At 49.3% G+C, this 25,006-nt stretch overlaps 1 protein-coding gene across 1 annotated transcript in view; it reads left to right on the forward strand.

The window, feature by feature from the left end:
- Positions 1-21,051, forward strand: part of LOC120847926 — an 81,388-nt gene extending 60,337 nt beyond the window's left edge. The window contains exon 4 of the mRNA XM_040219860.1: positions 20,974-21,051. Coding sequence (XP_040075794.1) covers positions 20,974-21,051 — 78 coding nt within the window. The remainder of the gene's footprint in view (positions 1-20,973) is intronic.
- Positions 21,052-25,006: the final 3,955 nt, after the last annotated feature.

Raw genomic sequence — 25,006 nt, forward strand, 5'->3', positions numbered from 1 at the left:
AGCCGGTCACCGATGAACACCTTCAGACTCTCGGAGGTCTGTCCCAGGTATCATGCAAGGACTGTGACTCTGTTGCTGAACTGCGGCGGATGCACAAGCAGGAGATGGAGGAGCTGGAAGTACGCATAGGTGGTTTCGCCGAACTATTGCAGCAGGCGGCGACGAAGGGAAACAAACTACGTGAAATGCAACACAAGTTCACGTTGATGGAGCAACAGCTTAAAGAGCTGTTGGAATGGAGGGAGCTCCTACAGGGTAGGGAAGCTAGGTCACTGAAATCAATGCCGTCAACTACTCTGCCAGCTTCGCTGTCGATGTCCGAGGAGCAGTCCGACGACGCGCTCGTGGGTTTCGACTCGTGCAACCGACGTAGAGCACAGTGCGAAGATCTGACGCAATACATGGCAGATTTCATGCAACACGGAGAGGAGCTTGAAACCGACCCGAATAAAATACCTAGTGTCACAGGACCGGAGTCTGAAGGGCTGATTGGCATAGATGAGCCGAAGGATGATTCAACTGAAGATCTAAACCTCCTGCACATTTCAAACAACCCGGATGATTCGAAGAGACCTGGGATCCCCGACGGGGCGACCACGGGTTTGCGCCACACCAGTTTCATTAAACGACAGGAAGTTAGTAAGGGCCTCACAAGACTGGACAGACCTCCTCCTGGGGTCACACGATAGGTCTTGATTGTTGGGGAAAGCAACGTGGAGCGCATTGCCCAACCTTTCGTATCTGCAGTGAACAACCCACAAAGTGTTGAGGTGACGTTCAACAGAAAGGCGACAGCAGAGCAGGTCCATACAATGATTGATGAGTACGAGGAAGGGGCCCGGAAAATTCCTCGTATGTACATCATGCATGTGGGGATTAATGACCTGCTGCAGGGACACCAGCCAGAGGATGTTGTAGAAGTTTTCCGTAAAAGATGGAGCTCACGTAAAGCATCGCTGACTATCTCCTCGGTGCCAGAGGTCATGAGAAAAGGCAAGGCTGTACAGGCTGCGACGATGATGCTGAACGCTAAGATCAAGGGATTGTGCAGGAAGATACGTGCACGGTACGTTGACCTCAGTGCGGAGCTGACTGGCCACAACACTATGGACAAAGATGGCATGCACTAAGGAGAAATGGGTGCTTATGTGGTGTCCCAACAACTGGCACAAGTGGCAAGGCGTTTTCTAGAAGGCAATGTACAGAGAGGCGTTGGAGGAACAGCAAGCCAATCGTGGAAAGCGCCAAAAAACCTGGAGCGGCGCTACCAATGGAACCGCGAAGAACAAAGGACGAAACCTCCTTTCGGCTTCAACGATGCTCACCGAAAGAGCCACCGGACGACTGCATTTCGTCTGCTCAAGCCATCAAGACATTCCTGTCGGCCAGATTCCAGGGCTCATCCATACACAAAGAGGCCCCGACAAAGTTTCCCGCAAATGCGGCCCTACGGGAACACTGTAACACACAATCCCTTTCCACACCCTAGAGACGCGGAGGTGAGACAACAGCTGCCTTATCCTGCTGTGGTAAACTACACTCCGACACCCGGGCTCGAGCAGCAAGTTCATTACGTAGACTCGAACATACACCTGCCACCGGCGACTGGAGTTCCAGGGTTATCACCACTGAGGTCCACACAGGCCGCACACAACAAGCTTGCAGCGTTCGGATGGCCTCCCGAGATGCCCCCCCTCCACCGTTAGCGCCAGACAGATTCAAGCGGGGGACTCCCGGTGCCTTCCTCGGAACCTTGGACCTCCCCAAAGACAGCACATGCCGCCCAGTTGTATACACATGTGGTGCCTCCTCTCCCCCTTCACGATCTGCGTGCAATCGTGACCGAGATGGTAAACCAGCAGCTGGGCTACCACTGTCAACGGCAAGGGGTTTAAAAGCGCTTTCAGTGGGGGGGGGGGGGGGGGTAAGCGGGCAAATGTCAGAATCAGTAGTATTAAAAAAAGACGAAGGCGACGTAGACGCAGCAGACGACCGACAGAGGTGGTAGGATTTCTCAATCTCCAAGGAGCCCGACGGCAACAAAAATGGGAAGAGTTGTTCAGCCAGTTGGAGAACAAAAAAATGATACTTTTTGGAGTAGCCGAGACGCACCTACGTGATCTGGAAGAAGCTCCAACCAACGAAAATTGGTGTTGGGCTGGACGCAATCGTGTGGAAGGTCAGCGCCGATGGGGAGGAGTGGGCGTAGTTTGGCGCAATACATCAGTATGGCAGAAGGAGCCACGAGAGTGCTGGGACCATATTTGGGTGACAGGGGAGATAATATGTATCCCTGTAGCCGTTTGCATAGTGTACCTGTCAGTAGGAACTGCGCGCAGAGAAGAGAACCAGCGTTTAATGGCTTGTGTGACAACCGATCCCAAGGCCCTTGCTGCCACAAGAGAGATTCTTATTATGGGTGACTTCAACGGACACCTGCATGAACTGGATGAACTGGAGGACGAGAACGGACGAATGATGATGCACATGGCCGAAGATAACGCTCTGGAGATAGTCAACCTTAGAGCCTCATGTGAAGGGCAATATACCTGGAGTGCCCGTGGAAGCAAAACTTGCATTGACAATGCCTTAGTTTCACAAAGAAGCTGGCCCGCTACCTTGACCACGCAGACATCGATGAAGCCAGTGACCATAGTGTTGGGAGCGACCACAACCGGATAAGGTTACAGTTCTCAAAAGCCATGCGACCACTAAGAAAACAAAAGCCCCCCCGGACAGGCGGTTTCCGGCTATCCCCAACGGCAGCTGAGAAAGTTGTGGAGGAGTTCGAGAACAACAGCAAGAGGGTGAGTGCGTCTGGATACGCAGAATATGTGGACGAATTAAAGCGCCTCATCAAGCAGCATTCTACGAAAGAACGAAGTGGACGATGACAAAGAAAGCGATGGTGGGACACGGAAGTACAAGCCGCTATCAGATTGCGACAAGCGCTGAACAGAGAGCACCGCAGGGTCCTTCTTGGCGGCCACAGTGACCAAGTTCCTTTAAAGTGGCATGCGTACCAACTCCAGAAGCAAGCCGCAAAGCAACTTGTCCAAGAGAAAATGGCTCAGGCTGACATGGTCACAATGAGAGAAATCAGTGCAAGCGGAAGAGATGCACCTAGGAAGTTCTGGAGGTACCTAGGAACTCTCAACAGAAGGGAGCAGTGCCTTACTATCCTGGACGAAGACACGGGGCAGCCAACAGAGCGACTGGGACAATGTCTTACAGATCATTTGGTAGAAGTGTTCTCACCCCAGGAAGCGGCACCGCAACAGGATTTCAGCCCGACGGAAGGTACGGCCTTGGCGCCGGATGACGCTACCTGTGTAACAATCGGGAGGGTGTCCCTTATACGCGCACTGGCGCATGTTAAGAACAACACCGCCCAAGGCTTAGACAAGATTCCGGCAAGTGTGCTTAAGGCGTTGGGGAGGGAGTCCAGGAATCAGCGGGCGGACATCTTCGAGAACACTCTGTCTGGGACAGAAGGGATTCCTCGAGACTGGACGGGTGGTCGGGTCGTACTGATTCCTAAAAAAGGATGTGATCGTCATTATCTTCGACACTACAGACCCCTGACCGTAACAAGTACGGTGTATAGGACTTTCGCTTACACCATGAAAGAGCACATGACCGCATGGGCGGAGGAAGAGGGTTTACTGACGGAACTCCAAGGAGGCTTCCGACGGGGGCGCCGATTGGAAGATCACCTGTATACCCTTACACAATGTATTGAGGTGGCCCGAAGGGAGAAAAGGAATCTTATATGTTGCTTTCTAGACATCGCGAAGGCCTACGATAGCGTCCCAGATGCCCGGCTCGTTCGTCAACTCCAGTATCTTAACATGCCACCGGAGTGGACAGCGCTCATCTACAGTCTTTATTATGGTAACACGGTTAGAACCCAACTCGGTGAGGGTACGTCTGAGGAGGTGCTGCTTGCGGCAAGGATGCCCCCTATCTCCGCTCTTATATATGCTCTACGTGACCACTCTAGAGAGGCAGCTCATCCGATCAAGACTGGGCTTTTCACTAACTCACCTGGAGCATGGCGAGACCGTCAACTGGGTTCTGCCGGGACTAACCTATGCAGACGATGTGGTACTGACTGCGGCATCAGTGTCTGAAATGCAACAACTTCTTGACATATGCATTTATGAGGCTATGGAGCTTGGCTTGAGATTCAACGCGGGCAAGTCAGCGGCGGCTGTGTTTTCAGGCTCCCCCGAGCCAACACTCGGCAGCCTTCGCCTCGGCGGATGCGATGTGCCAATACTCGGCCCATATAAGTACTTGGGCATCACACTGTCAAATGCGGCAGACTACCTACAAGACCACCACACTTATCTTCGCCACGCAGCCACGCGAGGAGCCAACATTCTCCGTAAGCGAAGCCTTTGGAGCTGCAATCGGTTCATTGTGTCCCGGGAGCTTTGAAAAGCGGTAGTAGTACCTGGACTGACATTTGCAAATGCCGTAGTATGCGTTCCCGGTGATGTCCGAGCCCATATGGAACGCCGACAGAGAGATTGGACGCGAGGCATTGGGCTGCCACGTGGGGGTCGCCAACGAGGCAGTTCAGGGAGAGCTGGGCTGGTCCTCCTTTGAGGCTCGGGAGGCAACCAGGAAAATTACCCACTACGGGCGTCTTCGCCATATGGACAGCTGCAGGTGGGCCAGGAGGTTGTTTATGTACACTCACCTGACGGGGCTGCGGACACGCTGGCAGAAGCGCCTTCATCAACTTGAACACATGTATGGCTTATTTTCTGACCCCGTTGAAGCGTCATCAGAAAGGGAATGGGCGTCAGAGGTTAAGAAGAAAGTCCGAGACAACGAGGCGCAACAATGGCTCCGAGACACAAAAAAAAAAATTCGACGCTCAAAGCGTACCTGGGGACCCACAAAACAACCATCGCATCGGAAGCACTGCTGTACGACAACAGCCTGAGCAGCCGCTTGTTGTCTGAGGCGCGCGCCGGGGCCCTCCGGACACTAGTTTACAGACGCCGGTTTGATGCTACGGTGACCTCGAGCGCATGTCGGGTCTGCGGAGGCTACGATGAAACGGTAGAGCACGTTGTGCTAGATTGTGCGGGACTCCAGCCGTCACGGTGCCCACGCCTGCAGAGCCCCTTAGTGCTCGCTGAAGCGTTGGGCTTCACAATTACTGAAATCGGGCGCAACCAAGCAGACTACTCTGATCCACAAAGCTCTGCAGCTACGCAGATAAAGGGGCCTTCTAGCGACCGGCACAGGCTTGTAGTGGCCTCTAAACGAAGACTTGAAGATTGGTGGAATAAGATCCACCTCAGGGGGCATTAAGACCTCCTCGCTCCCAGGCTAGGGCACGAACTTAGTTCGCGCTCGCCCGTTTCAAAGGGAACAAGCCGCATCCTCCTCCTCATCATCATCATCATGGTATGCTTATACAGCCTAGAACTTGGTCTGCCACAATGGGCGACGGGTCTCCCAGCTGTAGATGAGAAATTTAACCAGTGCAGTACAACCGCTAGCCTGGGGTCGTTGACGTGCACCACGCACTCGTGATACAGGACCGCACGCCGGCACGATGCTTAATAGATCGAAATGGGCAGGGGTGGGGATGGAACCTAGGATCCCTGGGTTCTGCAGCGCGAGCTTTCGCTCCACGTGCTCTGAGCTGGTGTGCTCTAGACCACTCGGCCACCGATCCTTTCGGACGGTGCAGAGTACGGATGCGTTGTGCGTCACATATTGGGCGGTGCCTTGCGCTATCTGGTGTACTCGTGCGGCGGCGCGGCGCGTTTGGCTAACGTCAGAAAAGTCAAATTTGGGGGTTTTGCGTGCCAAACCAACGACGGGCATCTGGCACGCCCCAGCGGAGGACTGAGGATTAATTTCGACCACCTGGGAATCGTTTGACGTGCAACCAAAAGTTCGGTTACACGGCGCCTTCTCCGCAATAAGCCTCCGTCAGATTGCGGGCACCTCGGCCCGGATTCGAACCCGCCACGTGGGGTCCATAGGCCGGCGCTCTCGCCTCGGAGCCACCGAGGCGGCTTTTTGCTGACGTCCTTCGCGCTATCAGCAGCGCGAAGGACGTTAGCCTTAGCGCTGCTGTATTCTGATGGCGTGATGTATTCTGAGGCGAAATTGAGCTTGTGATACGGCGTACTCGCCCAAGAGTCACAATAAGAAGTACATGGAAAGTCGACATATGCCACTGACGGGAAGTTGCAAACCAAGAGTTGTCAGTTGGCATTGAGTGAGTGTTTCTTTTCGTTGTGTGTTTGTACCCTAAGAATGATAATCTTTCGGTTCCGCTGTCACGTTGTACATTATGACGACGAGTTTATCGGAAGCCAAATGCAAAAGACGCGTGTTTTTTTAAGCGCCAAATAGTGCCAACATGAAATATATCAGCACGCCTGTGCCACGACCTTCGTCGCAAACGAGTTCAAACGCGTCACCGTCAACTCAGGGTTAACTTCGAGTACCGCGAAGGCCAGGCACTTTCACAAAAAGCTGGCAACCGAAAAATTAGAAAAAAATCTACACCTTGACGCAGATATTCTCATCTCTCCCGCAGACCCGTTAAAACGATTTTGATGGGTGACGTACATTCACAGGAAAGGTTAAGACAAACCCCACAGACCTCTCAAACAACCTATGACGGGTCTCTTACACCCTTTAGAAACACTTAAAGGGTACGTCAGACCCTTTAGAAAGCTTCGACGGATATCTCAGACCTCAAGATAATTTGAAGGGTACGCCAAAACATTTCAGAAATCCTGGATTTTAATAGGGTAACACACATTAGCTTTATTTCAAGAAGTTGTACCACTCAACTATCAAGCCACTTTTGAAAGTTGGCACCGTCGGTTCTATGTCAGTGCGCTGTACGTCGAGCTGAAGTTTTGGTGTATATTATATGGTACAAAGGGTGTAAGACTACACCCCCGTTTTCTGAAAATGTAAAGACAAATCGTTGAAACCAGAGAGCTCAAACAAGGAGCTGAGTGGGAATCAAACCCCAAACCTCGTGATCTGCAGTCCGACATCTTTACACGGTATCACAAATATATGAACGACAGCGCAGGCAACTGGAGTGACTTGGCACTGACGTTCGCCTGCTGTAGCACGCGACTGCCCGCGGCGAGTTGCACCTAGTCCTGCATTTTGTTAAGCATACTTACTCCATATGACAGCATCGGAGGCGAGTTATACATAGTACAGTATACTTAGTCCGGAGTCGATCGTTGGCGCCGAGTCATACTCAATCAGCATACTTAGTCAGCAGGCTACAATAGTTGTCGAGTCATACTTAGTCCAGCATACTTCGTCCGGAGAGGATCGTCGTTGGCGAGTCATGCTTAGTTCAGAAAACTCAATCTGGGTAGTTTGTCTGCAGGCCAAGGTAGGGGGCGAGTCATACTTAGTCCAGCACTTGGTAGGCGACAATCGGAGGGATGTCCTACTTAGTCCAGCAATTTAGCCCCGTGGCGGCAGTCGGCGGCGAGTGATACTTGATCCAACATAATTATACATAGATTCCATCGCAGCCGTCGCTGCGATTCCACGGAGCCAATGAAGCAGTGCAATAAGGGCATCATCCCAACGCTCGTTTTTTTTTTTCTTTTTTTCTTTTTTTTCCTCTGGGGGGGGGGGGGGGTTATTATTACCGGCAAAATCAATCACACATGAGAAAAGCGCATAATCTCAGCCCCTTCACTGTGCGTCACTGGTATAGTGGACTAATAGAAAACGTGGAAAGACAGTGAGCGCCGTGACAAGGCGCTTTTGGCATGTCTTGATTGACTGCTCTTGGGCTGTTGGCCATGACCATGGGTGAAGAGAGGCCTTGCAAGTAGTGGCGCGTTGCTCTTTACAAGCTATGCAGCTTCTCACGCGACCCTCGAGGTCTGCCTCAAGTGACGCTCACAACATGGAGCTGCGCGCAAGCGCCTTGCTACGCACGATGCCCGGTTGCCCCTCATGGAGTTCATCCAGTAGCAGGTTCTGCAGTTTCCCGGGAACAACAACTCGGAGGCCGTTCATGATGCAGCCATGACAAAGCTGTGAGCTCCTTGCGCCTGGCGAAGAAAGACTTAAACTTTTCGTCCTTGACAAACGAAGGTCAACCAACACTTATAAATTCCCTCACTTGCCAAAGAACTGTGCCTCGAGACATCATGCGAGCGATGTCACGACAATAGACTGGTCGACACTGTAATCTTTAAAAGTAAAAAGATTCTTCAGTTTCTTTTGTCTCATCACTGACACTTGATAATGGGAGGCGCGAGCAGAAGTCGGCTTCGGCGTTTCCGCTCGATTTTTTAAAGATAAGATTGTATGTTGCTTCTTGCTAATGAATTTCATCTTGTTTTTTCTTGTTAATGCCTTTCCAGATATCCTCCCATTGCGTGGTTGTGACGTGATTTGACCGTGTCCATTGCTGCTTCTCTTTATTACCTTTAATTTTTTTTTCTGTTAATGCAGTGAACTGTATAGCATAATGATTATTTGTTTTAGTGCTGCATAAATGCGAATGGGGGGCCTGCGGCTTTGTCAACCTCTACATTGTATATTATGGAAACAAAACATAAACAAACAAAAAGCAAACAATCGCAATGCGACGCTTACGTGACGTCGGTGACTCTCCAGACAAGATGGTATCTGTCGCTGCTGAAGCGTTCAAGGCTCTGTAGTCCTTCGGTTGCAGCAGAGAAATCAACCGTGATGTTTACGTCCGTCACTTGGACCCGCCGCAAAAAGAGTTGTCTCGTAATCTTAACGGGCTTCGTTCCGGTGATTTGGATCGGGTAAAAGTTTTATCATTGGGGTTACCAAAGCCCTTCGCTCGCTGCCTTGTTAGACTTTGCCCGCAGAACGTCGGAACCAGCCCTTGATTGCCTCAGCGCGTGCCTCAGTAATGCACCCGCTGTTCCCATTGCGCCTTCAAAGAGCGCGACCCTCTATCTGGGCGTGACGCCGGTGAATGGCACTCTTCCGCTACACCGAAATGAAAAAAATACGAGAACACTTAGCACAGATCTGTACATGGTACGAATCTTTGCTGTACCCATCGATCTCAGCGGCACGTCAGACAAAGTTGGCAAATTGTGTGCCGCCAATGTCGACAACGGCTTGCTCGTGGTAGCTCTGAATTTCTCACCTACCGCACTCACCAAATATTTAGTGCAAGACGAAGAAGAACTTTATACCAGTCATGCAGGAAAACATCCCTTTGGCCCCGAGGGACGTGCACTCGCTGTTCTGCTGTGCCATTTCGGAAAGGGGGGGGGGGGGGGGGGGGCATGCTCAAGACTATTGCTGAGGAAATTAAAAACGCCGAACAATATTCGACAGAGCCGAGAGCAAGTAAGATGGCATCGAGAGTATAACGTGCTTCATGTTGACCTTGACGCTGTCTCGTTCTCCGGCCTTGCTCCTGCTGTCCTGTTTCCTGGCACCACCAAAACTGGAGCTTCCAGATGTGAGAACTATATTTCCTTTCTCCGGACAAGGGGCGAGCGTGAATGCCACAATATATGTATATATATATATATATATATATATATCTTTCTCAGATTGTTTAAAACGGTATATAGCAAAATCGAAATACCTCAAGAGAGGAGGAGGAGGAGGAGGAGGAGGAAAGGAAGGGAGGAGCACATGAGGAGGAGAAAAGTAGGAGGGGAGGAGGAGAGCGTACGGATGAGGAAGAGGGCATACTCTACTCTCCGTACCCTCCCCCCCTCCTCCTCAAGAGCTGCGCTCTAATTCGGCGTTACAGGGAGTTGTAAAAGTCTCATTTTTTCTCTCCTGCACTCTCCAACCATCATGACTATACCAGCATAGCAAGCGTGCTCTTTAAAGGATGCCGTTATTTCTTCGTATAAGAGGGTTCAACACAGGCGTGTCTAGCGACACTGCGTAGCTTCTTCTCTTGTTTGATACTCCACCATTATGAGGTCAATAAAACGTATTAAAGTTTAATTATAATGGACTCTCTTTTTTTAATTGCGGATGTTGGAGCTTGCTTTTCCTCTGCATATCGGGATGTTAAGGTGCCGCAATATTTGTTTTTGTGTAAATTCGCTGCCAGGTATTTAATCGGTAGGAAAACATCTCTATTTCGAAAACTACCTCTACGATTTCCCTTTATTTGGGAAAAATACCTCGCTGTCCTCTCTTCAGCAGTGAAGCAGGCAGTCCTATGTATCCTTGAACGTAACGTCTCCGACCAATGAAACCTCGTGCTAAGCACCCCTCGGTTCCAAATGGCTGGCCGCGTTCCGTTGAAAAAAAGTCAGTTATTCGTTAGAGGTGCCTAAGTATATGTTGAACACCAGGCCAGGGTGTATGATAAGCAGGTGGGAGAAACGCCACTGAAATCTGCCTCAGCGGTGCGACTAGATTATGTCCTTGTGGCGTATTCCGCTTGGCAGGTACCTCCGCCTTATGATAGATGGCGCGGCGCCACACTGAAGGCGATGGACTCGTGTTTGTATGGAGGTCTGAGAGGAAATACACCGTGTAACCCCGTGTCAGCAATATTCCCGAATTTAAAGTTGCATTTACTCAATCCTGGCGAATTAAAATTACCTCACCATTATCTTGCAACATTTTTCTTAACGTTAATGCGCTTGAAAAGTCCTGGAAATGTGATATACAGGTCTTCTACTCATAGTAATCTAAGTGCCACCTCCTTTTCACTCCGATCGTTCCTGAATTTAATCAAGCTGTACTCTGACTTAATCCAGTGGCCACCAATTTAATCCAACCGCTACTCATCTGTGGGTTCCTCAATTTCTTTCGTTTGCACCTGTGAATTAACACTAACAGCTAATAAACTGTCAAAACTGTTTTAGAGGTCTGAGATGCTTGCAAGTCACCAAGGCCTTTTTAATGTAATACACGTGTTTAATAGCTGTTTTCTTATTTTATATATCTATGCCCTTCTTTCGAGGAACGCTTGCGCCGCGTCGCGGTTTTATCAACGGTCGTCGTCTGCTTCTTTTGATTGTGTGCACAAACTGGGGGCTACGTTTGCGCCATGCAACAGTTGCAGACAATGGGCGCGTTAAGTCCGTGCTCCGGAGCGCGAGGGCTTGGCGTTCCTTTCACTAAACGGACAGGAGTGCCACCGGAGACTGACACTCGAGCGCGCTCTTCGTGCACCCAAAATTTCTCGGAGCGCGAGTGACTTCTTCGCGCTCCGTGACGTCACGTAAACAAACAAGATGGCTGCGCTGCTGTTGAGACCGTCGAGACGAGAGGCGTAGCCGGACCGCTGCCCCTTTTCAGTTGATTAGTGCTTAATCCAGCAGGTACAAACAATTTGATTTGAAAGCCAAGACAGCAATTAGCGTTCCGAAATAGGTTTATTCGTGCATTTCGCCTGAAAATGATATTCATCTGTCAAACGGTAGCGTGCCGAAAGCACAGCGACAGAAACGTTGTCGAGATGAGGAGACAGTTGCACCGCTCTGTCCCTTTTATAATGCTTAGCCCAGCGAATGAAGATAATTCGATTTGAAAGCCGAAACATCAGTGAGCGTTGAGGAAAAAGTTTGTTCGTGCGTCTTGCCTGAAAACGAATTTATCTATCGAACGAGGTGCCGATAGCTCGGCGACAGAACAGTTGTGATGAAAAGAGTCATACCGCTGCCTGCTTAGAATGCTTAGCCAAGTCGCAGCGAATAAAGATACTTAGATTGGAAAGGCGAAACACCAGTTAGCGTTGCGGGAAAGGTTTGTTCATGCATACCGCCTAAAAACGAACTAACGTGCTGTCGAACGAGGGTGTGCCGGTATCGGCGTGGCATCCGTCTCGCTGCGAGACGGAACCGACGGAACCAGGGAATCTCTGAGAGATTTGGGGGTTTCCTGCGTCGACGAGCGGGCTCAAGAATGCTGTCTTTAATTTAAATCGTAACAGCATGCATGGTCAATAAATAGATCGGCCAAGGTAACCGTCCAGATATGTGCACAAAACGAGTCTTCAAACCTTTCAGGAATATTAAAGCGTTCGTAGAAACTTCATAACGTCGCAGTCTCTTTTGCTTTAGAGTCTGCTGCTCCACACGGGCCTAATTATTTATCTTCGAAATATTTTCGGCTTCTGCCGCCCGTATTCACGGTCGGAAGGTGCTCGTGTGGCTCGTTGATAGTTTCTGGCGTTTCTCGCCGTGTTCCAAAACCTACTCGATCTAACTCTAGGGTAAAGGTGGTTATCGAAGACCTACCCGCGTCTAGCGTTTCTCTATTTTTGTTGACACGTTACATAATCCCCCAGGGTAACTCGTATCCATTCGAGTAGGTTTCGAACGCAGCCTCGGTGTGTCGCGCTCTTGTACGCTATGCGCCGTTTAGTTACTGCGCTCGGAGTATGAAACTCGGAGCGTCGGAGTAGGAGTAAAGGAGCGCCGACTTAACGCGCCCAATTACAATGCAGTCCCCGTTTTGTTGAGTTGCTGAGTTCGGGCGACTCTGTCGTGCTGGGCACAGTGTGACCGCAGCGAAGTGCAACGGTATAGCCAGTTCCAAATCACATCGAGCTAAAACTTACTTTACTTGGTCGTTAACAGTGGAAACTTAGAAGCTGAACCGCCGAACTCATCCGCAGGTGAAGTGGAATCGACGCTGTCCATGCATTGACGACACTCCTTTGCTGGCTTCTCAGCTCACCTTCATTTTGTGGCGCTGCGCGCCTTCTTGTTTATTTTATCTTGTGATGTAAAACTACTGGCAAAACAGAATCTATATGTTAACTATATTATTAGTTTGCTCTGTTGAACGTGCGTGGCTTCTACGCAGTTTATGAAATAAATTGCCACTGAGTCGCGTTGCCTGCATAATTATGTAGGATATATTATGTTTCGTTTCTTCTTTGCGTGGCGCTATCTATGTACTGTAGAGCCTTCCTGAAGCGGGACACAATCAGGTCGTCCAGTCGGCTCTTGTTTTCTCACCAACCTATCTTACGCCCTGCACCAGACACTCCAATGTACACATGTCCACCGTGGTCTTGCGACCTCTGTGAGTGGGCGCATGGTGATGGACAGGCTGACATGATGTTGTGGTCAACAAGATGTACAGGCACTTACTCTAAACGTATCCTACACCTCTGATGATTATAAAATGCAAGATATCTAAAAAAAGGGCAAACTTACGTTTAATACACACTATGTTATTGGGCCGGATGCCCCGCAGGGGGCACTTGTGAAAGCAGGTGTTTGGAAAGTGGCGTCTCCACGGACCCAGAGCCCCGCAGGGGGCGCCTGCACCTTAGGTGCTATGTGCTTGGTAAGTAGCGTCACCACGGACCCCAGCCACGTGGGTCACCATACCCGCACGCAGGGGGCACTTACTTTAGTAGATGCTTGGTTAGTGGCGTCACTACGAACCCCGAGCCATGTGGGTTCGCCTACCCACGTCTGGCTGTGCGTGGCTTAACCCCGGGGAAAAGGGGACCCTGGTGGTTGAGCTGAGCCTGGGGTGTGTTTGGACCCTTCGGGGCCCCCCGGGTGAGGCGATACACTGCTTCGGCCCCTGTTTCTCGTAGACGGTTGTCCTGGCTTGGCCCGACCAGGATGATTCAGTCAGTCGCCTCTTCTACCTTCTTCTTCCTTCTTTCAGTTTTCCTCCCACCTCTTTCTCCTTTCGTCTACACTCTCATCCTTCCTTTTTCATCTTCTTAGGCGGCAAGGGCCAACCTTGAGTGGAAACAGGTCCTGTCCCTGCAACCACACTGGGGTATAGTGCCCGGGCAGCACTGGTAGAGTAATTGTGTCTGCCAAGCCTTTCTTGCTATGGCACATTACCTACCCCCTTGTTTGGCTCGGTGGTGGGCACCCGGGCACTGAATTTCCTTCCCATCTGTATGGGTTCTAAGCTAAAACAAACTGATCGGCCTCCTAAAAGAGTCCGCACCGAAGCCCTTTCAACGTTCCTAAACAAAGACAACTCAAACTCCAATGAGTAGTTCACCAGGTCTTTTGTAGTGCACTCTGAGGACACTGCTAAACCACTGTACAAGGTATCTACTTTCATTGTTTCTAAGGTTCTCCAAAGCACACTAGGATCGAAATATGAAGCCAAGAAGCTCTTTTCAGGTGACCTCCTTGTGGAGGTATTCCGAAAATTCCAGGCCGCAGCTCTGCTGAACATCCAAACTATCCATGACATCACGGTGACTGTTTCTCCTCACCACACACTCAACACCATCCGGGGTGTAATATCGGAGGATGATCTGGCTGACAGCTCCGAAAAAGAAATAGTGGAGGGCCTGCAGGCTCAAGGTGTTGCCGCAAAACGGATGAAAATCCGACGGGATGGCGAGGAACGATCCACTAGGCACATAATTCTAACCTTCGAGAGAAGTACGCTGCCACCTTCAGTGAAAGCAGGCTGCATCAATTGCAAAGTGCGGCCGTACATTACAAATCCTTTCCGCTGCTTCCGTTGCCAGCTCTACGGCCATGGCTCCCGCTCTTGCCGTGGTCGTGAGACCTGTGCCAAATTCAGTGGCAAAGACCACCCTGCTGATGCTTGCAGAGCAGACTACAAGTGTGCCAACTGTGACGGTGACCACCCTGCATACTCAAGGGCTTGTGCCCAATTCAAGAAAGAAAAGGAAATTCTTGCACTAAAAGTGAAGGAGAGCATTAGTTACCAGGATGCGAAGCGTCGTCTCTCCGCTTTTCAGAGAGGCTCTTTTGCCGAGGCGGTGTCCAGCAGGGGACCGGCATCGTCCAAGGCGTCAGTGGCGACCCAGGTGTCTTTTTCAGACCATGGGAAACCGCTGCAGTCCCCTTCGCCCAGGCTGAAGATTTCTCTGCCTGGGCATTCACTTTCAGCTGCAAAAGCAGCTGACACACCCTGTGGTACAAAAGACCGAGGTGCCACTGAGGCGATGGAGGTGACTCCATCGTCCCTTCCACCTGCGCCGTCCCCTCATGCAGGGGAGCGAGCCCCTCCCTCTGCATCCCAGGGGAGGACTTCGCCGAGGAAGCAGCACGTTTCACGTGCAGTGGACGACTCAAGCGGGGCAGTAGGTCGGCCTAGTACGTCGACCACCCCCTGAGCAGGGCAAGGCAGAGGCAGGGGGTTTCCCCCGCGGTCGTCTGATTGCTCTCAGGCTCCTGGCAAGCTTGCCAAGAAGGCTCTGGATGCAGAGATGACAGCTAGTGCTGGCACCTTTTCTGCTCCAGAAACGGACCTAGATGAGATGGATTGGCAGACAGTAAATCGAAATCAGAAGGGGAAAAAACCGGTAGTTCCTCCAAAATATTTTTTTCTGCCCTTTCTTGAATAGGTGCACTTCCATAAAGAATGACTGCAGTCATTCGGTGGAGCTGTCGTGGCCTTTTGAGGAACTTTGACGATGTGGAATTCTTCTTGGAGGAACATCGGCCACAAGCTCTATGTCTGCAGGAAACTCATCTCAATGCAAGACATACCAATTTTCTTAGGCGGTATTTCATTTTTAGAAAAGATAAAGACGATGCATCCGTTTGAGCAGGAGGGGTTGCAGTTATTGTTCCCAAGCACATTCCCTGCTGTGCGATCGACTTAGACACTGTACTGGAGGCAGTGGCGGTGTGCCTCCTCCTTCACAATGTGGTCACTGTGTGTTCCTTGTACATACCTCCTTCTTTTGCTGTTACCTTAAGCGATTTTAATGATATTTTACTCCAACTCCCGGAGCCCTTTCTTTTACTTGGAGACTTTAATGCCCACAACTCTCTATGGGGCAGCGGCCACGTTGACGCCCGTGGTCGAATGATAGAATCAATGTTAACATCTCATTCACTTTGCCTTTTTAACACAGGAGAACCAACCTATTTTAGCCCATCCTCATTATCATCCTCGTGTATTGATCTTTCCATCGGTAGCGCTTCCATTTTTACTTCCTTTACATGGGTCGCAGATACAAACCCACATTGAAGCGATCACTTGCCGATTTTTTTTTAAAAACAACCTTCCCCCAAAGTGCGTGCCGATGCGGACTGCCCGTTGTAGGTTTGAGAAAGCAGATTGGTCTGTTCTTACCGAGGCGACGCAGCTTGCATGTACATAATTTCATAAAATATCGGTGGACCAAGTTACAGAACTTTTAAGTGAGTCTGTTTTTTATTCAGCATCCCTTGCTATTCCTATGACTTCCACGCATCTGCCTTGGAGACCCAAGCCGTGCTGCAATGAAGAGTGTTCTGAATCGAGAAAAAAAAACAAAAAAAAACAGAGCGTGGGGTATTTTTCGACGTTACCCCACGCAGAGTAATCTCCTCACGTTCAAACATATGAAAGCTCGGGCAAGATGCACTCGCCGCCAGTCTAAGCGAAAGAATTTTCAGGGGTACGCCCCTTCAATTAATAGTACTGCAACTCTGAAAGAAGTCTGGGATAAAGTTCATCGGATCGAAGGGCGATACCATGATTTCATACTCCCGCTTCTCTCCCTCAATGCGGTCTGCCCAGAGAGCCCAGAGGGTCAGGCCAATCTTCTTGGTCTGCATTTCGCTCGTGTATCAAGTTTAGAAAACTCTTCCTCAGCATTTCTTAGATACAAAGAGAGAGCGGAAGCGCATGCCGTGAAGACCTCAGGTGCAGTTCGTGAGGCTTACAATCAAACCCTCACGCAGCACGAACTCGAAATGGTCCTTCGCTCAACAAAGCCGTCAGCTCCTGGACCTCATGGTATCCACTACTGGATGCTTTAGCATCTTCACCCTTCTACACTACTCCTTATTTTATACCTCTTCAATCGTGTCTGGCAAGAGGGCAGATTCCCACTGGCATGGAGGGTAGCCACAGTCGTACCACTTCTGAAACCCAGAAAGGATGCTTCCTCCGCATCTAGCTACCATCCAGTTGCCCTCACCAGTTGCCTAAGCAAGACATTTGAACGGATCATTAATAAAAGGCTCATGTACGTTTTAGAAAAAGAAAACACTTAGGTAAGAATGAATGTGGGTTCCGTTCCTGCCATTCCACAGTTTACCATTTGGTGCGCCTTGAAACTACAATTCGTGAAGCTTTTGTTAATAAACAACACTGCTGATCAGTGTTTTTTTTCCTTTGGAGAAGGCATACGACACAGCATGGCACTATGGAATTCTTCGTGACTTGTATGAAGTAGGGTTACGTTGGAGGTTGCTTGCTATATATCTGAGCGAATCTGTTTTGTAAAGTTGAGCACTGCTCTCTCTAGAGAATTTGTTCAGGAGACTGGAGTTCCGCAAGGCGGCGTCTTGAGTGTTACTCTCTTTATAGTCAAGATGAAATCAATAGTCCGGTCTATACATCCGTCTGTGCAATATTCTCTTTATGTAGACGATCTCCAGATATCCGTTTCATCATGCAATCTTTCCTTTGTGAACGTCGACTCCAAGTTGCAATCAACAACCTCTTGAAATGGGCAGACGAAAATGGGTTTTTGTTTTCTCCTGATAAGACAGTGTGTGACTGCTACTCTCGGAGAAGGGGAATTTCTGTAGAGCCTACTTTACGAATGCACCAGACTCCCATCTCAGTAAAGAAAAAGCATAAGTTTCTGGGCCTTATTTTCGACTGTCAAGTGTCCTTCATATCTCGCATAAAACGTTTGACGATAAAATGTCAGAAATCACTGAACCTCCTTAAAGTTCTGTTCCACAAGACATGGGGCTCTGATCGTCTATGTCTTTTACAAATTTATCGCTCTGTGATTCGCTCACGTCTGGACTACGGTAGCTTTGTATACGGATCTGCTAGGCAATCAGCTCTTAAGGCACTGGACCCCATCCATCATCAGGACTTCGTTCAGCAATTGGAGCCTTCAGAACGTCGCCTGTGCTCAGTCTCTATGCTGAGGGAAATGAGATGTCTCTTGACAGACGGCGATTCTCCCTGGGATTTATGTATTCGTTAAGGATACGTTCAGTCGCTCAGCATCCAGCCCGGGAGGCTGCGGAGAGCACTAAATACCAGAAGACATTTGAAAACAAGCCTAGCATTATCCCTCCATTTGCGATGAGAAGCCGGAATTTGGCAGAGTCAGTTGGGATACACAGTAAGCTCCCAGTTGCTACAGTTGGAAGGTCGGTGGCGCCATGGAATTTTAACTGCGTACGGTGTGATTTTTCACTAACGAAGTTTAATAAGAAGGAAACCCCAACTGAGGTCATGCGACAAGAATTTTACGAACTCCACAAGGAACGTGATTCTCATTCCCACTACTACACAGACGGGACAAAAACTAAATCATTTGTTAGAACAGCCATGATTGGTCCTTCAGTAAGAAGTGTCCGTAGGTTGAATTCGTCCACTACTGTTTTCACTGCTGAACTGCATGGCATTCTGCTTGCAGTAGATCATATCATTCAAACAAGTAACTCCCGGTCAGTTATTTATACAGATTCGCTGAGTGCTTTACGGGTTCTAACGTCACTTGAAACACCAAAGAATGCCCTCGTTGTTTTATTACAAAACAAAATAGTAGCAGCCACCAGGAAAGGATGTAGTGTTCTATTCTGCTGGGTACCGAGCCATGTGGGAATCCCAGGGAATGAAGAGGTAGATCGTGCTGCGGGCACTTCTGGCAACCGTGCTGTAGACATTAGTAGTATACCCTATAGAGATTACTCTGCCCTAATCAAATATCATGTTAAAGCTCAGTGGCAGGCAGAATGGAGCCTACAGGTGTCAAAGAAACTGTATATGATATACCCTTTCTTAGTGAGTGGCAGAGTGCTAGGCACAGAGACAGGTTTTATGAGGTAGTCCTTTGTCGACTACGCATCGGACACACGCGGCTCACGCATGGACACCTCTTACGTGGGGAGGGCCCTCCTAAATGTGAAGATTGCCAGGAACCATTAAGTGTCTTACATATGCTTCTCGAATGTTTTACTTATGATAAAAAACGCCTCCACTACTTTTCCCAGTTGTACAAAGAGCGTGTCCCTTTACACCTATGTGCGTTACTGGGAAATGAGCCACTGCTCCCACCCACCCAGGTTTTAAGTTTTTAGAAAGTATTGATCTTTTACGCAAATTGTAATTTTATTCATAATGTAAGGCATATGTTATACATTTTTCATGTTCATAAATTAATAAAGCACTAGCTACTAAAGTTCTTTCTTCTCCTAAATCCTCCTATGCAATAGTTTCATCTCTTGGCGCATCATAGCCTAAGTTGCTTTTGCGCTATAAAACCTCAATCTACTACTACTACTATTGGGCTGGATGCCACGAGAAGGGCGACACTTCACGCTCACCCGTTGTTCTTGATCGAAGTCATATGAGCACTATAGTCCGGTAGAGGCATATTGCTTATGCCCTTGACGTAAAGAATTCACGTGGAATCATGATATCACGTGACAAAATTACTTGACTCGAAGGACATTTAAATACCCCAAGACACGGAATGACGTCATGCTCAACAACGCCGGAGAAAAAAAACTCAATCCCAGACTCCCTGGCGCACCGACGCTGCTAGCTCCGTATCTCAACTGTTCGAAACCTATTCAGTGCACTCTGCCTCGTAAATATGGGGCAAGCAACCCCGTTTCGATGGCAATTCAATGTAAACGCAGTTGTTTTCGCATATTTACATGGCGACGCCCATTAACTGAGTTTCCTATTGGCCGAGAGACTGAGGGAGCATTTTGTGGCCACGCCTACTTCCGCCACGCTTCGCTCCATTTATGGAGAATACAGACGCCACCTCCTGCCCACTATAACTTCCTCGCTTGAGTCTTTGACGTGACGAGATACCCTGATGCCCCGTGACTTTGTGAGGTTACTGACTCTGTGACGTCACAGCTTCATGTGACGTAATGTCGTCACGTGACGTCTCACTGGCACACCATGTGCCAACTCATTCACAACACATTGCTTTCGTCTCGGCGTTTACCAGTAATGATCAATACATGCCTAAATGTGTAAAGAGGACGGGAAAAACCTATACGCTAAATGAATTATTAAACCCATTCTGGCACGACGAAGGTGGGCACCAGCCAGCGCAAACTGCACTTCAGGAATACATCAACTACTTCTAGTGACGTGTGATTTCACTGCGTTTAGAAATGGTTCCTCTTCGCTTCAGAGTGATTCGTGGACCGATTACAAACGAAGGCGCAGTCAATGAACCTTGTTTTTTCTCGGCGTGCCGTGTACGTGCCAGGCAAACCCTATACGTTAATGCTTCATTATCGCTTCTTTGAATCTCGAGGTTAACAACCATTAATGTTTCCTCTCGTGATCTCGCCAGTGACCACATAAAAAAAGACGAAAGTGAACTTGTATACTGAGTACGGACAAAACTGTAAAGCAGTCGAGTTGTCTCTGTTTTGTCTTTCCCTTGTTTTACATTCGTTAGACGATATGTTTAGGAGTTACTCTTTTTGTTCTTGTTTTAAGGGAGCTGGATCGTGTATGCTGTCTGTTTCTGGGTTCAAAAATATTTGTGAAATGTTTGAATTTTTTTTTTAACACGCAGAATAGGTTCTACTTTTTCCGTGTCGTGCAAAGCTCCAAACACGAGTCGAGAGGTGTTCCGCAGGGTTTGTTTTTTCAAGCATTATCATTATAGCAAAACTTGTAACATATCAGTCCTATTAGTAGCATCAGTATAGCTTTAGTAACTATAGAGTGATATAGTAATATTTTTTTATTACTGGTGCTAATATAGCATTGGGTAAGTTAAACTATTATCATTTCGAAAGTGCGTTGAGAGAAATTGCGAATCTTTTTACTCCAATCTTGATCAATGAGTAAAATTTTTATCTGAATGAAGAACCTATATCTCGTTAAAAAACGCACTTATTGGCAAACTATATGTTTAAGTTTCTGTCGTGCGCGTATTAATTTAAAAAACAACTAAAGCGCCAATAAAGCCGAGGAATATTCTGGAAAAAAAATATATAAAGTCATTCGTTTAGTCGTTTCTAATATTATCAAACAACGTTGCGAATGATTAATTTTTTTCTACAGTCATGCACGCCGGAAGTCCTAGAAAAACTAGTACAATGGAAGTTGGCGCTGGAAGGTATGGGGAAATCCAAGAAATAAGCTCCGCGCGGTTCTTCCAAGTGAGACTATCCGGTGCCTATAGGTTGCCTGAAGGTTTGTGAGCAGAAATAAATAAATAAAATAAATATGAAACGGCTCTCTAATGTGTTTGAGCCTAGTCAGTAAGAACATGGCTCTTAGTTTTTCTTCTTACGACATCCCCCGTTTGCCGCCTCTTGGAGAGTATTCTTACGGTGCCTCGAACGTGCCTTCGACAGGTGTGTTTATCGTCCCATTGCGCCCAAGCATCGCAAATGGTCCGGAAGTGACAACAAATTGCGGTCCAAGAGCCGCCGTGTCATGCCGTTGGATATTGCATTCATTGTTCTTCATATTAGTTCTGCCAGAGAGTAGATGAGAACGCAATAGGCCCTTTTCAAAAGTCAGAGTAACCTTGTGCAGTCCCAAAAGCTCCAATATCTGCGCTCTAATGGCGGTAATAAGAGATCATACTCTGTTAAATCAAGACCGCTCGATTTCGTGAATCAAATGTGACGTAAAAGGACCCACATTTTTTCCCCTTTATGCTCCATGGTTTCGAAGACGTTCGCTCTTTCTGGTGTGGACTGGAGAAGCCGTTTAGTGCCGCCATTAGAGTGCCGGGCTGGGCCCTGCACAGGGTGGTTAGACTGACTTTCGGAAAGGGTGTGTTATCGCTGCGAAGAGCAGGCGTCTGCCGCATCCACCTCCGCCGCTGTTCCACCGCCAGGATCGCGGCAAACAACGGCATGATAAAGCCCTTCTGTCCTGGGAAAAGTGGTGCCATTTATTGTTGTCGAAATGCTCGGGACACGTTCCGCGTGCCACTTCTGGGAAAATCATGGCGTTTGAAATCTAGCTCAGTGCTGCGCTGTGCCGCCATGAACTTCCCAAGGGCTGCACGTTGCACCTGCTTCGTGCACCGACGCACCTTGCGCTACTTTTAAAACATGAAGGGGATTTACAGCATGATAAGGCCCCTTCATGTTTTAAAAGTAGCGCAAGGTGCGTTGATGCACGAGCCACATGCAACGTGCAGCCCTTGGGAAGTTCATGGCGGCACAGCGCAGCACTGAGCTAGATTTCAGACGCCATGTCCTTCCCAGAAGTGGCGCGCGGCACGTGCCTCAAGCATTTCGCCAACAATGAACGGCGCCACTTTTCCCAGGATAGAGGGGCTTTAGAGCATGAAACTTGTGGGGCGTAGTCCGGAGGAAATCGAGGGACCACATTTGAGAACGCTGTACGTGATACGCTTTTCTAGGGGCCATATATTTGGCAGTAAAATGTAACCCACTGAAAATAACCATATGCCCCCATAGACCTGACTTTCGTACAAAGCCTTTTATACAGGGTGTACGGAGGTAACCAAAAACAAAGAATGGCCGAACTTCCGGGGGGAGTATGTTACTTCCGGTTGGATATTGCTTTTGCTTGTTTTTGAGGACCTACACTGAGTAGCGAGAACTTTAATAGTCTCATCGTCGAGCGATAACTGCGGTGCCTCCAGAAAATACAAATCTACCGAAGGTATTGCGGACACATCTTCTGTACTACCAATTCAACCAGCCTGGTCAATATACCTGGGAAGGACTTAAAACCTACAAATCCCTAAACGAGTTCAACATCCTCGTGAACGGAAAGACATCGGCGGTGATCAAGTACATCCCACCGGCGTAAAGCTTCCGCGCAGAGGTAGACGAGCCAGGTCTTGGTTTTTGCAAACAAACTTACGAAAGTTTTTTTTTTTTGCATTTTTTGCATTTGTGCGTGCCGAATGGCCCATCGTTGTAGGGACATGGTCGGTCGAGGCACCGTGGTGTTGGCGTCGCATTCTCCCGTTTGTCGCATTGCGCCACCTGTCGGCATCACATTGAAGTAGGCTAGCACCGTCGGCCAATGCCGTCGTCTTGCAATCATGCAGGCTCTGCGGCGTCGGTGGCGTCGCTCCACTCGAGATAATCAAAATAACTTGACTCGTGACATTTTTATTTCGTGCCGGTACGTATCGGCAACTTGAGAACACGGCATTGGCTGGGGCATTTCTAGAGAGTAGCTATCGCAGAAACGCTGGCTAGTGAAACAAGAGTCGCCGCGCACCCGCAGAAGCACAGGGTAAACATACAGGAGCTAAGAGTATTACTGTACGCCCCCCCCCCCCCCCCCCCCCCCATAGCGGCCACACCGAAGTTCTGGCAGGCCAGAACAGAAGCGTGAAATGGGAGCCGACTTGTGGTTTCCGGCTCTGCGAGCTAATTCTAACGTTTTTTTGTTGTTGTTGTTTTTTCTATATGTGTGTCTGTTGTTAGTTAACAAGCGCAGTAATTAACTGTCAGGACCATCTCCCAAGAACACTCAGCAGTTCTCGTGACCCCGAAACGCTCAGACGAAACGAGATCCGTACGGTGTTTCCGCGCACAGTAAGCCGAGTAATCCAAGAGCACCTCCCAAACTGCGGCAGGTGAGACTTCCCCCTACGGTGTTTGGCAGAGTAAAGGCCGGTTCCCACATACAGCGGAGCGCTAAGTTAGAGCTACGTGAGCGCTCGAAGGAGCGGTCATGTGGCCCTTCCTAGCGCGTGATGTAGCGCTCGGATAGCGCTTCAGCAGCGGTCTGTTAGCGCTCTGTTAGCGCTTCACAAGCGCTTTGATAGTACTCTGTTAGCGCTTCAGAAGCGCTTCGTTAGCGCTCTCACGCTTTGTTAGCGCTCTCAGGCCTTAAGCCAAGAAATCCAAGAACACCTTCCAAACTGCGGCAGGTGAGACTTCCCCCTACGGTGTTTCCGCACAGTAAGCCAGTAATCCAAGAACACCTTCCAAACTGCGGCAGGTGAGACTTCCCCCTACTGTGTTTCCGCACAGTAAGCCAAGTAATCGAAGAAAACCTCCCAAACTGCGGCAGGTGAGACTTCCCCCTACGGTGTTTCGGCAGAGTAAAGGCCGGTTCCCACATACAGCGGAGCGCTAAGTTAGCGCTACGTGACCGCTCGAAGGAGCGGTCATGTGGCGCTTCCTAGCGCGTGATGTAGCGCTCGGTTAGCGCTTCAGCAGCGCTCTGTTAGCGCTCTGTTAGCGCTTCAAAAGCGCTTTGTTAGTGCTCTGTTAGCGCTCTCACGCTTTGTTAGCGCTCTCAGGCCTTAAGCCAAGAAATTCAAGAACACCTTCCAAACTGCGGCAGGTGAGACTTCCCCCTACGGTGTTTCCGCACAGTAAGCCAGTAATCCAAGAACACCTTCCAAACTGCGGCAGGTGAGACTTCCCCCTACGGTGTTTCCTCACAGTAAGCCAATAATCCAAGAACACCTTCCAAACTGCGGCAGGTGAGACTTCCCCCTACGGTATTTCCGCACAGTAAGCCAGTAATCCAAGAACACCTCCTAAAGTGCGGCAGGTGAGACTTCCCCCTACGGTGTTTCCGCACAGTAAGCCAATAATCTAAGAACACCTTCCAAACTGCGGCAGGTGAGACTTCCCCCTACGGTGTTTCCTCACAGTAAGCCAATAATCCAAGAACACCTTCCAAACTGCGGCAGGTGAGACTTCCCCCTACGGTGTTTCCTCACAGTAAGCCAATAATCCAAGAACACCTTCCAAACTGCGGCAGGTGAGACTTCCCCCTACGGTGTTTCCTCACAGTAAGCCAAGTAATCGAAGAAAACCTCCCAAACTGCGGCAGGTGAGACTTCCCCCTACGGTGTTTCGGCAGAGTAAAGGCCGGTTCCCACATACAGCGGAGCGCTAAGTTAGCGCTACGTGACCGCTCGAAGGAGCGGTCATGTGGCGCTTCCTAGCGCGTGATGTAGCGCTCGGTTAGCGCTTCAGCAGCGCTCTGTTAGCGCTCTGTTAGCGCTTCAAAAGCGCTTTGTTAGTGCTCTGTTAGCGCTCTCACGCTTTGTTAGCGCTCTCAGGCCTTAAGCCAAGAAATTCAAGAACACCTTCCAAACTGCGGCAGGTGAGACTTCCCCCTACGGTGTTTC

This window comes from Ixodes scapularis, unplaced genomic scaffold, assembly GCF_016920785.2.
Source record: "Ixodes scapularis isolate PalLabHiFi unplaced genomic scaffold, ASM1692078v2 PGA_scaffold2__306_contigs__length_199485367, whole genome shotgun sequence".
NCBI classification, from domain to species: Eukaryota; Metazoa; Arthropoda; class Arachnida; order Ixodida; family Ixodidae; genus Ixodes; species Ixodes scapularis.